General features: G+C 26.3%; 1 protein-coding gene across 2 annotated transcripts; it reads right to left on the bottom strand.

The window, feature by feature from the left end:
- Nucleotides 1–2,799: 2,799 nt before the first annotated feature.
- Nucleotides 2,800–9,709, bottom strand: LOC132919299 (modular serine protease-like). Of its 2 annotated transcripts, XM_060980752.1 has the most exons (12): nucleotides 9,383–9,709; nucleotides 8,507–8,564; nucleotides 8,062–8,178; nucleotides 7,675–7,971; nucleotides 7,274–7,488; nucleotides 6,901–7,131; nucleotides 6,496–6,636; nucleotides 6,292–6,425; nucleotides 6,032–6,199; nucleotides 5,116–5,278; nucleotides 4,635–4,825; nucleotides 2,800–3,229 (listed from the first exon to the last, which is right to left on the bottom strand). In XM_060980752.1, the coding sequence occupies exons 1-12, from the start codon at nucleotides 9,432–9,434 to the stop codon at nucleotides 3,107–3,109; spliced, it is 1,890 nt and encodes a 629-aa protein (XP_060836735.1). In that variant the 5' UTR covers nucleotides 9,435–9,709; the 3' UTR covers nucleotides 2,800–3,106. The 2 variants fall into 2 exon arrangements, with proteins under 2 accessions (XP_060836735.1, XP_060836736.1); XM_060980753.1 differs by lacking the exon at nucleotides 9,383–9,709 and having other exon boundaries at nucleotides 8,062–8,192; nucleotides 8,507–8,557.
- Nucleotides 9,710–15,853: the final 6,144 nt, after the last annotated feature.

Raw genomic sequence — 15,853 nt, 5'->3', positions numbered from 1 at the left:
AAATGTGTTTGTAAAAAATGTACAGTTTCTACAGGATCAATACCAGGTGAAAGAATTGCAGTGTCGTCAGCATAGGTGGCTATAACAGTATTTGGGGTTTTAGGAATATCAGCCATGTAAACATTAAATAAATCGGGAGAAAGGTCACTACCTTGGGGAACTCCTGCTTCAATTGGGTAGAATGACGAGACAGAGTTACCATACCGGACTGCGTAAGTACGGTTTTCTAAATATGAACATATTATCAAAAAGTATGGGGCAGGTAAGAACATTTTTAATTTAAAGAGTATAAAGAGTAGACCCTTGTGCCATACCCTGTCGAACGCCTGGGCTACATCTAAAAACACTCCAGGGCAATATTGCTTTTTTTCAAATGAAGATGAAATTTGATCAGTTAGTCTGTGAATTTGGTGTACAGTGGAGTGACCCGTTCTGAAGCCAAATTGGGAGTGTGGAATTATGTTGAAGGTTTGGAGTATTGGTCTTATTCTTAATCTTATGATTTTTTCAAATAATTTGGCAAGAGTAGGCAGTAAGCTTATAGGTCTATAAGACGTGATTTCATTCTTGGGTTTGTTGGGCTTAGGAATAACAATTATTGTTGATAATTTCCATATCGATGGAATGTAAGAAATCCGTAACATGGAATTAAATATGTAAGTTACAAGGATGATTGTCTTTTTCGGTAGATTATTTAGAATTTTGTTGGTAATAAGATCATAACCGGGTGCTTTTTTTTCTTTTAATTTACTTATTAGAAATTTGATTTCACTTGGTGAGGTATGTTTTGCTGGAAGTGACATTGGAAGGGGACTGTCTATAAATGAGTTGATTCTTTCAAGGTGTTCAGTGCTGGGATGTATATCAGTATGAGGTTTGAAAATGTTAGAGAAATGTTCGCCAAAAAGGTTTGCTTTTTCATCATCAGAAATAGCCATGGATCTGTTAGGGCCAGTTATTGGCGGCATAAAAAAAAAAAATGTTAAAAATTGATCGAGTTATCGTATATAGAAAATTATAACAAACATTTAGTGAAAATTTCAAATATCCACGGTTATTCGTTTTCGAGTTACACAAAAATATTCGATTTTGTCAAAAGTTAACTTAAAAAGTGACCGTTTTCCTTAATTTTTAATTTTTACTTCTCCAAAGCACATATACTAGATCCAATTTGCTATCCAAAACCATTTTCAAAGTTAAAAATGTAAGCATTTTATTGGGTGCTTATTGTATCAGGTCACTTTAAAAAAAACACATCATTGCAAAATCAATATTCATTCAATATCAATATTCATTGCTTCGCTCAAAATCTAAAAAAATATTAAGATTGAAAATTTGTATATTATTATGCTTGAGTAAATAATTAATTTACTACAAGAGAAAACATATGATAGGTACCTGATATATTTCACTTATATTTAATGTAAAATACACTTGGATATGTGGTTTATTTTATGTAAAACTTATACGTTTAAGTTGGGTGTTGAAAACTAATATTTTTTTAATATACATACTTGCAGGTATGTACACCTTCATGTTGTTTTCTTTTTTAATAATTTTCGTGTTCAAAACGAATAAATTTTAGTGTATAAACAACATTATTTGGATTTCAATTCCTATTACCGTTCAGTTTTCGTTGATACCTATAGTTCGTTTATACCTATCCAGTATAAGATGTGTATATTTTTGGCATAGATTTAGTTTACTTTTGAGTTAGTTTATAATAAATAATTTTGATTTCTACATTGTCGATTTTGAAATATTATGTTATAATATTACGTTTAAATCCAAATAATCCAATATTAAAGAGGAATATTTTTTATTTATAATACGTAAAGGTTAAAATATAGGATATTTTTCGATTATATTACGTTTAGGTGCGTGTAAGGAATTAGGAAGCTTAAGCTTGTTAATACAGCTTGTAATTACAATATCCTAAACATACTAATCTCGCATGTGACGACGCCGGTACAACGTACAACCCATATTGTAATGTACATATAGGGACTGAAAGGGTTATGACAATTTTGACAATCATACAATACCATTGATTATTATTTTTTTTTTTAAATAATATGATACAAATTTTACAAATGCAAATCTATCTCAATTACCTTCTTCGTATTTCTTAGTTTCATTAATAATATCTACTTACCTATAACTTTTTCAAATTTAAATTCGTTTCCTGGCTTTTAATGTTCCTGCGCTTCTAATTTCAAAATAAACTTTTGATTGAACTCCCAATAAAACGTATTAAATATTATTTTATAAAAATTTAATGGTGGCCCAATTACTGGACGCCCTAATAATAATGTATTCTACAATCAATAGTAATATAAATGGAAACCTACGGCTACTTTTCATCATTACCGCCACCGTCTAATGTCCAAGCTTTGGGCATTAAACGAGTTAAAAAGTTAAAGTTAGTTAAAAGTTAAGTTAATTTTAATTTTTTTAAATTTAATTTTCATTAACTTAACGTTTATAACCTTACTGATTTTTATTGATATAAACTTAAATACTTAATAAATAACGAGTTATTTTTAATCAAATCCAAGTCTCGTTATTTTATAAATAAGTAATAAATATATTAAAATTATTATTGTTTGATTGTGCATATTACATAAACATTTACTAAAATAGGAAATCAAAAATGTAATTAAACACATGTAGGTAACATACTAAACCGCGGCATACGGACATATTGACATATTGTAATAACAATAATAATAATAAATACTAATAAGTAATATTCTGATATAGGTGTTAGGTGTAGTAGGTACAAATCACAAACATACAATTCTCAAGAACATATTATAATAAAATATTTTCGTCATGAATAACCAAATGATAGTCATTAGTCATTACTCATTACTGTTTTGGATTATGCTCAATGCTCCTACCTATAACCTATTTAAAATGAAACCAATATGTTGAAAATAATGATATACAAATTATTGCAAATAATTATTTTTCAAACATCAATATTAAAACTCCACTATAGATTTTCCAATAGTTTTAAAAAAATGCTTATAGGTATATTCAATCTAATACAGCAACTCCTTCTTCAGCTCACGTGGAACGTTTATTTAGTGCAGTAGGTCAGTTATATAAGCGAAGAGGTTCCGATGACTGATACAAACTTTGAGATGACTATTTGACTAATATTATGTAATAAATAATTTACTGGAGTATAACGTTGGCTCCTTATTCTTTTAGGTTTAGTTCCCTGAAAAAAGTATTCAGAGTTTAAAATTAAGTACATTCTTAAATGCCATGTTATTTTTATTTAATAATTAAAAAAAATGTATAATATCTGTATTAATAAATCAAAAGATTATATTTATTTTACATTTTTTTGGTACCTGCTATATAATTCTTTTCATATTATATACCTTTAATTTCCAAACTTAGTTTTATGTATGGTAAATATATTCCTTCCTGAACCCAATAATATTTATGATTTTTATTATTTTAAATTATATTTCTGGCTGTTTATATGTTAAAAAAAAAATTTTATAAGGTAATTGAAAGTTTCCATATAACTAACTATACCTAATATATTATATTATATCTGCAGATACCCAAGGAGGACACTTTCATGATAAACTATTATGAACGATTTAATTAAATTTATTAAACATAATAATACATTTCATTGTAAATTCTAATTCATTATTATTTTTATTGTATTCTTTTAACAGTTCAACATTATACGTGTTTTGAGTCATCTCAAAGTATATTTCATCTTTAATAAAATATATATAATTAACTTTAAAAAATATTATTGCATAGCGTATTACAATATGCAAATATGCAATAAACTGTTAATTACTGTTAATAGCTATATAAATTAACTATAAAATATTATATTATATTTAAAGTTACAAATTTGTTTTACAATATTTAAAATATAACCGTCCTAATATTTATTATTTATGTAATACTAACTTAAAGTCACAAAATAATAAAAGTGATTTAAATAATACATCAACTGTGAAAGGTTATATGGATGGAAAAATGTCAATAATGCATGTCAAGTTTCTTAAAAAGTATGTGTTTATTAATTTTTACAATTCACTATTCATAATCTCATAACAACTAGGTATATAGGTTATATACGTACTATTTTTTCCATATGCGATATGCGTTATATACAATGCTCGAATCAGGAAAACATAAGTATAGAAGCTTAATCTAATGATTTAAAAACTGTGGGGTCGAAGAACTATGCCTCCCACATCCCTCTCCCGCAACAAGACTAATTTTTAAAAAAAAACTAAATTTTAGCTGCATACATACAAATTCTAAATATAATCCATGTAAATGAATGTGAATTGATCTGCACTAAATTTTCTCAAATTCACCCAATACATTTCATACATTCATTCACTATTGAAAGGCAATTAATAACTATGATGATGATGTTATCATATAAACAAACTATAAAGACATTTTAGTTAAAAAAAATATTTAAAATTGTAAACAATTTAAATCTACATTTAAAAAAAAATTGTTTCGGGCGTAGTTTCTACCGTCCCTCCATCTCGGTAAAAAGTAGAAGAGAAACTTCGTCTCCCCGCGTTCCCCTCCAATTCGAGCACTTATACACTTACAGTTTATGGTACACTTACATGATTTAAATAAATATTACGAATCCAATGTATGTGATGTTTTATACTTGTAAATACTGCTACTGATTTCATTGAATTTAAATCCTTGATACTAAGTACTCCAGTTAAAAATTGTACAGGCATATTGTGTTCATAGTGTTCAAATATTAAGCCCGAACCGCCAAAACCTAAAAGATTTTTTTCTCCTGCAACTTAAGTTTTAAAAATATATTAATACGTTTATTTTTTAGTTTATGCACATTAAACAAAAACATAAATTACATTGTACCTTTATAATTTTCTCTAGACAAGATAGGTAGGTACTATGTATAATAAATAATAATGTATTTAATATTTTTTAACTCGGTCATATACGTTCTTATAATTAAAGATACTCATATTTTATGATTATAAACACTATGAATAATTAAAAAAAGAAAACAACCCCTTCCCCCGCGGTAAATACACCACTAAGCTATAAAAACCATAAGTGTTTTATTACCTAATTTATAATCAGTGCAAACTTTATCTCTGGTAATGTAATTTTCAAATCCATTTCTGTACATTTGCCGACATGTCCTATGGTCAATATATGATAAAGTATATAATTTTAATATCGATTTATCTTCTCCAGTACAAGTATTATTGATTCCCAAACCAAACATCTAAAAAACATAAGATTTTTACAATATTTATTAAGATGGTATAAAATTAGATATAATAAATTAATAAACACAGTGGTTGTACCACTCATACTTTTTAAAATAAATAATAATAAACTTTATTATATGAGCATATATACACATATAATATTATCTATTTATCTATAGAAGTAGATGAATAAAATTTAATGTTAATATCCAATTACTTTTGATAATATGTTACTATTTGAATATTATGTTATTGAAAATATAACTATGTAGGTACCTATTAATAATCAACAGTCAATTATTACACATTCATAAAAAAAAAAAGGTAACTAACTTAAGAATAACTAAGCAATCCAAGGTTTATAAAACCTAGGATTAACAAGTAGTTAGTTAAAAAATTGTTTTAAATATTCGAATAGATAGCATATTTGTATAATCTATTTTGTTTTTGAGTTATTATTGCACAATAAGGAAATTTAATGATGATGACAGCAATATAGATTTAAGATTACTATATAGGTTACCAAAATAGGTACCACTACTACCACTAAAGTATGTAGGTAATAAAAGAGGTTATTATTAAGTAGTTTTTATTGATAAATGAATGTCTTAATATTATTTAAGCAATTTAAATAATGTAGATGTAATTTTTAGTTTCTTCTGGAATTACGAATATAAATGTACACATATCTATGCTAAATATGATGTTAACTATCTTAAAAAAATCACAATATTAGACGGTGAGTAATTTGTAAACAAGGTTTTTACCTTTCCTAAATCTCCATTAGAAAGTGAATATTTTGATGACCAATCGATAGAAGCGGGCAAAACACCATTACTAAAGGCAATGTTGGTTGCTAACACAATTATAGAAATGTCATCAGCATACATTCCATTTGAGCCATCATAACGTTCCTTAAGATAAATTGATTTTATCTAAAAATTTAAAGATTTTATTATAATAATAATAATATTTTTAGTTAATGTATTAATTATCAGTTTTCATATTATTTATATTAATTATTTACGTCTATAAACTGTGTATATTTATTGTCTATCACAGAAAAATGATTAGTTTCTTTTCCGACGGCAATTTTAATAATATTGTTTTCATTTGTTATAATTGTCCTCCTTAATCCCTTTTTCCAAAAACAATGAGCAGCTACAAAAAAATTAAAATTTATTTTTTACTAAATATGTATTTATTTAATGTTGTTTAATATAATTTTTACCAGAGATAACTAAATTTGGAGCAATCAGTGTTCCTCCACATGTTCGGTAATAATAACCATCGTTATTAATTTTATATATTTCTACATTCCAAGGTGCTGTTACAGATGATTCTTTCATTTTATTTGAGATTAATTCTTTATCTGTAGAAGTATAAGATTAATACACAAATTACTATTCTGATAATCCTAGACAAAAATTAAACTTAAAAACTAAAAATAAATATTGACAGTTTGAAAATATATAAATTTAAGTATAAAAATTAAGCTAAATAAGTATTATATGTACGGAAATAATTTAACTATAAAAATCTAAATCTAAATTACTGAGCTTCAAAATTTTCAATCTGTCTTATGCAAAGTCAGTATTAAAGTATACTGTATGAAAATGTATTATATTTTAATTACGTGATGTACAACTAGTTAGTAGTTGTCCATTCCATTCTGCATTTTTAAGACAAAGCAACTCTTTAGAAGTACTCGTTATTTCATGTCCTTTTGATGAATGATGTGAATTCATGACTTTACACGATTGTGTTAATATAGTACCAGGTTCTGATGGTGTTGAACAATTTACATTATATCCATTCAGTGAACATTTAATATCTAATATATCTGATACCATAGGAGGACATTTTTCTAGTAACATAGGGAAAATATTAAATTATTAATTGTAAATTTGATATCGTCTAATATAATTGATATTTATCTACATGTCTTTTATTGTCTTAATTATTATTTTTTTATATGGAGCAAATTAATACAATTATACAGTTCTTACTCAAACACAATTCATTAGAAACAAATGGCTTCCATTGTCCAGACTCAGAACAAACCATAAATTTGTACGGAATAATTTTATAATATCCTTCTTCGCAGTCTACTTCAACTATGCGATAAGGATCAACAACAGCCCCATTCGAAACAGGAACGTTTTCAATTGAATCCTTATAAAAGTGCTTGGTTCCTTCGGTGTTTGGTATCACGCAAGTTTTGCTAAAGACAAAATTAACGTAATAATGATATGTTAAACCATTTCATTAAACAAGTATTTTGTGTCTACATAAAAATAAACATAAATAATTTAAGTATCTTTTTATAACACTTAAATTCCTTGAAATATTCGTAATATTGACATTTTAATAATTAATATGCATAGGTCAAAAATTCAAGTGCAAGTACTTTTGTTTGGAAGAATATTCCATCGGATTGTTTGGTCTGCTTAGTGCAATTACTGTAGGAAATGAAGTAGTCCTAGTTGTCGATACTGTAGATGTCGATATAGTAGACGATTCTGTAGTTGCCGATACCATTGTAATATTTTCAGAGTTTTCTACAGAGCCTATAGTTACTGGTGGTGAAATTAAATCGGTACATCCTTTCTCGTCAGAACCGTCAAGACACTGTTCTACACCATCACATATACTTTCCACATTTATACAAGCACCGTATGTGCACTTGAATGCATATGTTGGACACCTTTAAATGTCAATGTAAAATATTAATATTAATTATTATATAATAGTTTTATTAAACATATGTTTATATTTTCAACCATAATCAACTCACATGTTCGATCCACATAGAACTTTTGTTTCATCAGATCCGTCAATGCAATCTCGTAATCCATCACAAATAGATGTGATATCAATGCATTGGCCGGATCCACAAGTGTATTCTATTTTTCTAGAAGAAAAAAACTAAGTATGTTAAGGATAATATTTATTCTATAATTAATTAATCTTGTATGATACTATTGGTACCTAAATCTGTGTTTTATACACACGTGGTACATTCATAAATGTATTGTTTAGAATAAATGTTTATCTATATTTATATATATAATAATAATTATAAAAGGCGAATAGAAACGTTATTTTTTTAAACAACTTAAATAAAAGATTTGATAATAATTAAGATTCTTAACTTAGTTATAATGTTTAGGTGCTTAAAAATATATTTAAAAGTTAAATCATCATACATAAAATCAATAGTTATTAATTATTATACTTACTCATTGCAAGATTTTGTTTGTCGTTTTTTTAATTCTCTATCACACAAAACGACCGTTCCTAAAATAATTAATTATTATAAATTATAATTCGTATAGAATAATTAATTTTCGTATAGAGTAAAAAAACTATTGTTTGATGATTAATATATATTTTCTTTAAACTCAAACAAATAATTTTTGAGTTATTTAACTATGTATACTAAGGGTAATAGGTTCATGATAATAGGTTTGGAAAATATAGGGGCTATGATGATTTGAAAATTGAGGTACTTAATTAATATTAATCTATAAACATTCTATAATTTGTAACCATTTTCCGAGTATAAGAAATACTCTATTTAATCAATATTATATATATTTTATATTTTGGTAATACCGCATTTAACTGTTATTATTCACAATGTATACGTACATTTTAATAGGTACCTCAACCTCAAAGACTACTCATTCAAATTGAAATTCAGATACTTAGATACGTCTATCAACATTTAAAAAAATCATCTGCTTAATTTATAATTGAAAAGTTATGGTCGTCATTTAAACCTCAACATTATTTTAATAAAAATATAGAAATTAGATTAGAATTTATACAACATAGTTTATAGTTTTATTAATGCTTAAAATTACACTAAAATATTATTTATGAAAACTCTAAATTAACCAGGACGATACTTCAGTTTTTAAGGAATCTCTATTTTATATATACTCAAAGAATTCTATAATATGTGATTATATATGTCATAGATTATAATAAATTATAATATTAGTATGTAGTAATAAATAACTTTTAATTTTGATTTTTAAACAGGAACTCTTAAAATTCTAACTTAAATAATATTAACATACACTGCGTTTATAATATTTAAACATACATACCCAATATGAAGCATGAATATATAACCAGATTAAAAGTATTTGTTGACTTCATGACTGGTGACGAAAATAATATTATGATATTAACAGGTTATTTACGAAATATTTATCTACCTACTATTATGTTATGGTAAATTATTCACGAAAAAAAAAATACTATTCATTATACAATTTTGAATGATTATCAAAAAATAACATGTGTATATTGCTTATAAAATTATTATTTTTGTATTTTTAGGGATATATTAACCAATGATAATATTATACAACTGTTAGGCAGGAGTTTTATATTAATAATGGTTCAGATGGTATTGGTTGAAGTACCTACCAAACAACTAAAATTATGATCATTATTTCGAAAAAAAGGTGGGAGACAGATTGTTTCCCACTACGATGTACCTATGTTAAGTATATGTTGTAAATTTAGAAAATTAATTTTAAACATTTATCACATTAATTGTTTATTTTGTCTTATAAACATTTAACATTTTAGTGACTACGGTCTTTTTAATGGTAAAAGACGGTACCCCCTTTACCAGTTAGATATTTGTGTGCCCAGATGTAAATTGGTCTCAATGCCCAATAAATTTAAACGTTATTACTTATTGGTGAGGCTCCTTAGTCACTGCAAACTGCAAAGACTCCTAAAACATTTTAGTTTTGGTTTTTTTAAATGCGCTTTTGCCCATAAAATGTGTTTATTCTAACATAAAATTATATTAGTTCATTTTGATATTTGGTATGCCATTTTGTTAAACATAAAAGTAGATATCAAACGGTCAAAATGTACCTGTAAATTGTAATTACTTAATTAAATAGCCATTTATAGTGCACCATTTACAAATAAGTATATGTACTAGAATAAATATATAGAGATAAATAAATTTACACAAGTTTTATATAATTTAATATAAATAATATGTAATATCAAAGAATTTTAATAAGTTAACATCTAAAACGTTATGACGTACATTATAATAATAACTAGATTATATTAGGTATTCACTGTTTAAAATTACTTACGTTAATGATTGTATTATATTATATTCATATCTATACACAGTACACGCATACACAATTAAAACAAAATACATGATATTATAATATTATAAAAACTAATACATAATTTAAATTTTATTTTGTACAAATTTAAAAAAAAAAATTAATTGAAATAGGTAGGTACAATTATTAATAATTATAGCCTGTAGGTTAGGGTATGATGGCAACAACATATTTTTTTTAATACTACTTGGTATAAAAACATTGATAAATATCTATAACAATCTTTATAAAAAAACGTCAAATTTAAATTTTGCTTTAAAATAATAATAATAATAATAAATAATTATCAAAATTATATTTGTCATAAGTCAGATATCAGTATTATTAATACTAATTGTATTAGGTTAGGTCGAACTCGCGTCTCTAAGCTAACGAAGTATCAACACTATATATATAACTATTACCGTCTACGCGTCTATCTACCAAAGGTGTATTTGAGTTAAAACCATGAGAGGGGGAATCGCGGAAAAAATGACCACGGAAAATAAAACTCACGGAAAAAAGCCCAAAAAAATTAAATATAAATATTTTAATACATTTATTTATTGATACATATTTTAAATAATATACATAAAAGTAAAATATACTATACTTAGTACATACTACATATATACTGTATACTTGGTACATACTTTATTAAATTATACATACATATACACACATAGAAATTTGTAGTTGATTTATCATTAACGGAATATGTATTAGTGATTTGGGTAGTTAAGGTAATACCAGTGTGTAGCTGAATTAATCTTATAGTTCAACAATAAGTTATATTTAAAATAGGTTTAATGTCGAAATCATGTTGTACTAACTATTGATTGTTATCGTTTTGACACCATTTAATTGTTATCTTAAATCAATAAATGAGTTAAATCAATCCAAGTAAATGATTATTAATGATTAATTAATAAGTGTTGTTGATTTTGCTTAAATGTGTTTAACTTTTTGATAATAGTATTTCAACACCAAGCTTACTCCAGCTGGATTTCTACAATCAAATGTGTTTAATATTGACACATGGTAATATTTTACCCTGTCAATAAATTTCATTTTTATTACCCAACCTTTGATAAGCATTTTGACATTTAATTTAATTTATATTGCTGATATCTATATTCTTTATATCAGTATAAAGTAAGTAAACTTTACTTTATTTAAACCAGTCAAAATGTTAGTTGGGTAATAAAATTGAAATTTATATATATTTATTTATATTGTATAATCAACAATCAACTATATTTTTCAAAAATTATAATGCTCCCACTTTTATTTTCTTGGGTTTTTTTCTGTGGTCAGTTTTTCCGTCTCCTGGGAGGGGAGAGGGTGAAATTAATTTTCTATACAAACTAAAAATAATTTACAGTTTATTACCTAAATAGGCATACAATTCTTATTATGTTTAGTATGATATCATTACGATTTACGATTTACGATCAATATAAAACGGACATTTTTTTAAATAAATTACTAATTCATGTATTATATAGAAAAAAATACGTAACCTAACCTAACCTGGGAAGAGGACAAATTCCCACTTCGCCTCCCCTCAAATACGCCCTTGCTACCTACAAAATAACTAAAAAGATCATTCTATTATTCATCATCTCATAATATTATAAATCACATTATTTTATTTTTTCTTTGTTGTATTAAATATTTTTGGTTACATTATCAAGTAATCGGTAGGGCCCTTTCAAGATCAAGTGCGCAGGTTCAATGCACCGCCTGCACCGGCTGCACCAGTGATTTCTACGACACTGCCTTTTACATATAGTATACATCGATTGATTGGCTTAGTCTTGATGACAGATCGAAGGCAGTGACCCTGATCTTTTTGTCGGTATCGTGAAAAAATAACACCAGCAATTTAGTCCCCAAAAAAATAACTCCGTGAAAAAATAACCCCATACCTATGATATTTTGCAGAATTAAAAAAAAACGGGAGCAAATGGAGACAATGATAAATATTTAATTATTAATTATTATAATAGTGATTTCATGAATATTAATAGTTAAAAATTTTAAATTAAATATTCCTTTTGGTGCCGAGAAGTTATTTAAATATTTTGAAGAAATCTACATTAGTGGTCTACCAATATTGTAAAGGTTACGTTTTATCATTTTAATTTTTATATTTTTTTCATAATACCTTAGGTACCTAATATGTAAAAATGTTATACAAATCAATTGAAAAAACAATTAGAAAAATGATTTCAGTCTGATCGATATGACAGATAAACCATCACCGTTCTGATTTTTTTTCTATCATATACTATAATCTATCATTGAATCCTAATTTAACATTATTTGTGGGGACATAACAATTTTACTTTATGCAAAAATATACAAACTTTAATATTATTAGTCAATAATATTTTAGAAACATACACTATCATAATAACTAAATATTAACCATTGTCCCCAATTGCACATATTTTTATTAATTTTGCAAAATCTCATACGGGGTTAGTTTTTTCATGGTTATTTTTTCGAAGATTAAATTTCTAGGGTTATTTTTAATAGATGTTTTAAATCAAAATATAAATATGTTTAAATTATTTTTATGAATAAACAATAAACTGCAGTTTTGTGTTTTGAGTAGGTATAGAACAGTCAATTTTTTACGATATTAACGACTATTATTATTATATTGACGGCAAAATCACTAAAAATGTTTTTAATCGTGATGTATAATAATATGTGTGAGACTAAGAATTAAAATAGTTTAGATATAATTAAATTTATAATGATTATTGATTAATAGTATATAAATAAATTAATGGAAAATTATTTATCATATCTAATACTATTTATAGGTAACAAAAATAAATCATTTTAGGTACTAAAGATAATCCGCCCGCGGATAATCGAGAGTACGCTGTATTTATCGGTGTACGCTTTGTCAATTGTTATACGTTATAATATGTAAATTGTTTTTTTAAGTACAATGAAATACAAGTTTTGCACGAATCATACACAGCATATTATAAGCAATTTTTAACTGCCCCTCTCCATAAACTAATCAATAATACGTCAAACCAAGGGCATGCTACGTATAAGTAAGTGGTGAAAAACATATACGTATGTATATGCAAGTAAAATAAAGTTGTTTTTCAAATTTAATATATTTTTTAATGATTTTCAGTGTTAGTATGCTCAAGTATGTGTATAAAACTGGTTAAGCTGTGTATATATATAGTAAATAGGTATTTAAGTTATAAGAATTAATATAATTATATATAAATATAATATTCAAAGATTCTCGATTCTTCCGACCTTGATGCTTCAAACTACAACATCGTATTATGAAAACAAGCCTCAGTCTGGATAATTGGTATTCCCGGAAGACTGCTAAAACATCTTGCTTTGAATTCACGAAAATAGCAGATAAACATCACTGATTACAGTATATTTTGAAGCTAATTTAACTTCGTAATTTCGTGTTTCTTGACCACTCGTTCATGTTTTTGCTTTTTTAGATTATAATTTAAAACTCAGCTGATATGATTTTTATATCGAAAATTCAAGGCTCAAGAAGTTTTGAATTCGAAATACACATGTCACTGACCCTACATAATTATATTCGTATGGTCTTGATCGATAAGCTTGCAGTATATTAATCATAATAAAAGTGCTATACCGTTCTGTGTTAAGATGGCAGAAGTTGATATGTGATTTTTGTAATTTTTTATAAAATCAATTCAAAATTTAATTTTTGTATGAAAATTCAAAAAGTATTGTTTCTTCTTCACAATTAGACAAATAGTGTGATTATAAATAATATGAAAAGAAAAACACTTAAAGGAAAATTAGGCATACCATCTGTTGCATCTCGTGAAATAAACCTAACATATAGTTTGGATAGTGCAAGTTACTAGGTAATACCATTACGTAATAAGTATATTCTACCCTATTGTGTTTTAGAACTTTTAATAACCCCAAACTCGCTAAAATTAATTAAAAAATCAAGTTAAATACTTTATATAGCCAGGGCTGGATTTTACGGTGATATTTAGACAATTAGAGCATAATATGTCTCGGGACCCCAAATTATTAGATGCCTTCAAACCAAAAATATTGAAATTATAATATGGGGTTCTTATTATATTTATAAGAAAAAAATTAGGTTTTAAAAATGAAAATATTATTTTGGAAAATTTTAATAGGTACATTATTAGTTGTTACCTATATTATCAAAGTGTCGAATGGTTATACTCGGTAACACGCTGATTCTATCTGGGCATAGCCGCATAGGCGTAGAATGGAGAGGGCTAAAAGCTATAGCTCACTCGTAATTTTGTTTAGCCCCTGTGTAAAAATGTATTATTTTATACGTCCATGATGTATGAAAACTGAAACATTTTTCTATTAGGTATTTAATTGTATATAGGTACATAGAATATTTTATTTGACAATTCAAATAATAAATTATTCATTTATTTATATACATTACATCATATCCACTAGTTATCCAGGGTCTAGACTCTAGGTCTAGGTGACGCTGTTACCGTTTCGCCGCCGGAAATTAAAAATTTCACCTATTATATGGTTTTAACCTTCAACCCGCTTTAAAACCATTATTTGTATTTATGTGATAGAGATGCTTTGGCATCAGAAAATCGTAAAAAATTAGTTCAGATTAGGATACTTACGGGTGAATTGTTTTAAAATTAGCACAAAATCGTCTTCTATTTTCTGGGTGAAAAGTGTAAATAAACCTTTTATTACAATTAAACCCCTTATAACAATGCATGCGGCGTGCGTAAAGATCTTTCTTGATCGCTAATTAATACCGTTTTACAGGGACGTATGCAGAAAAAAGTTTTGGGGGGGGTGTTTTTGAAAATCAGTTATAGAAAAGTAGAACTTTTATTTTAATAAACATAAGACATTTTATTATGAAAACTAGCTATACTTAGTTTTTTTGAGTATAAACATTGATATAAAAAAAAAATTACAATACTAAATCTAATTTTCGCGAAGTTTTAGCAATTACGTTAAGAATATCTTCATTAAGAATGTTATTAAGTCTTTTGAAGATTATAATCGTTTAAAAGTTTTATTATATATATATTGAAAAAATAAATTATATTACATATGATTAAAAATTAATTAGTGCGTAGACCTAGTGACGAGTGTTTGGTACACTCAAAACCATATTAGGTATATCGTTTTGGTGCGTAAAATGTACGGCCGTCCGACCATTAGCCATTCGTCTAACGTTTGTATAATTTGCATTGCCATCACATATATATGTGAGTCGACCTCGTGTGTTATTGGTGGCGCATCAGTTTCGTTATGAATACCTACGTCAATTTCACTATTACCGGACGACGCATCACATCGAAATCGCGCGTCTGGTGAATGCAAATAACGCCGGCCGGTCACCTTGTAATATTGTTCCGTTGTGCT

Source organism: Rhopalosiphum padi, chromosome 2 (assembly GCF_020882245.1).
Source record: "Rhopalosiphum padi isolate XX-2018 chromosome 2, ASM2088224v1, whole genome shotgun sequence".
In the NCBI taxonomy this organism is placed as follows: domain Eukaryota; kingdom Metazoa; phylum Arthropoda; class Insecta; order Hemiptera; family Aphididae; genus Rhopalosiphum; species Rhopalosiphum padi.
This window is presented reverse-complemented; position numbering and strand designations above follow the sequence as displayed.

Excerpts from the sequence above, each read along its gene's own strand:
- LOC132919299 (XM_060980752.1), bottom strand. The coding sequence starts at position 9,434 with ATGAAGTCAACAAATACTTTTAATCTGGTTATATATTCATGCTTCATA. Across the intron at positions 6,200-6,291 it reads AATATACACAGTTTATAGAC|ATAAAATCAATTTATCTTAA; the intron begins GTAAATAATTAA and ends TTAAATTTTTAG. Across the intron at positions 5,279-6,031 it reads CTAATGGAGATTTAGGAAAG|ATGTTTGGTTTGGGAATCAA; the intron begins GTAAAAACCTTG and ends TATGTTTTTTAG.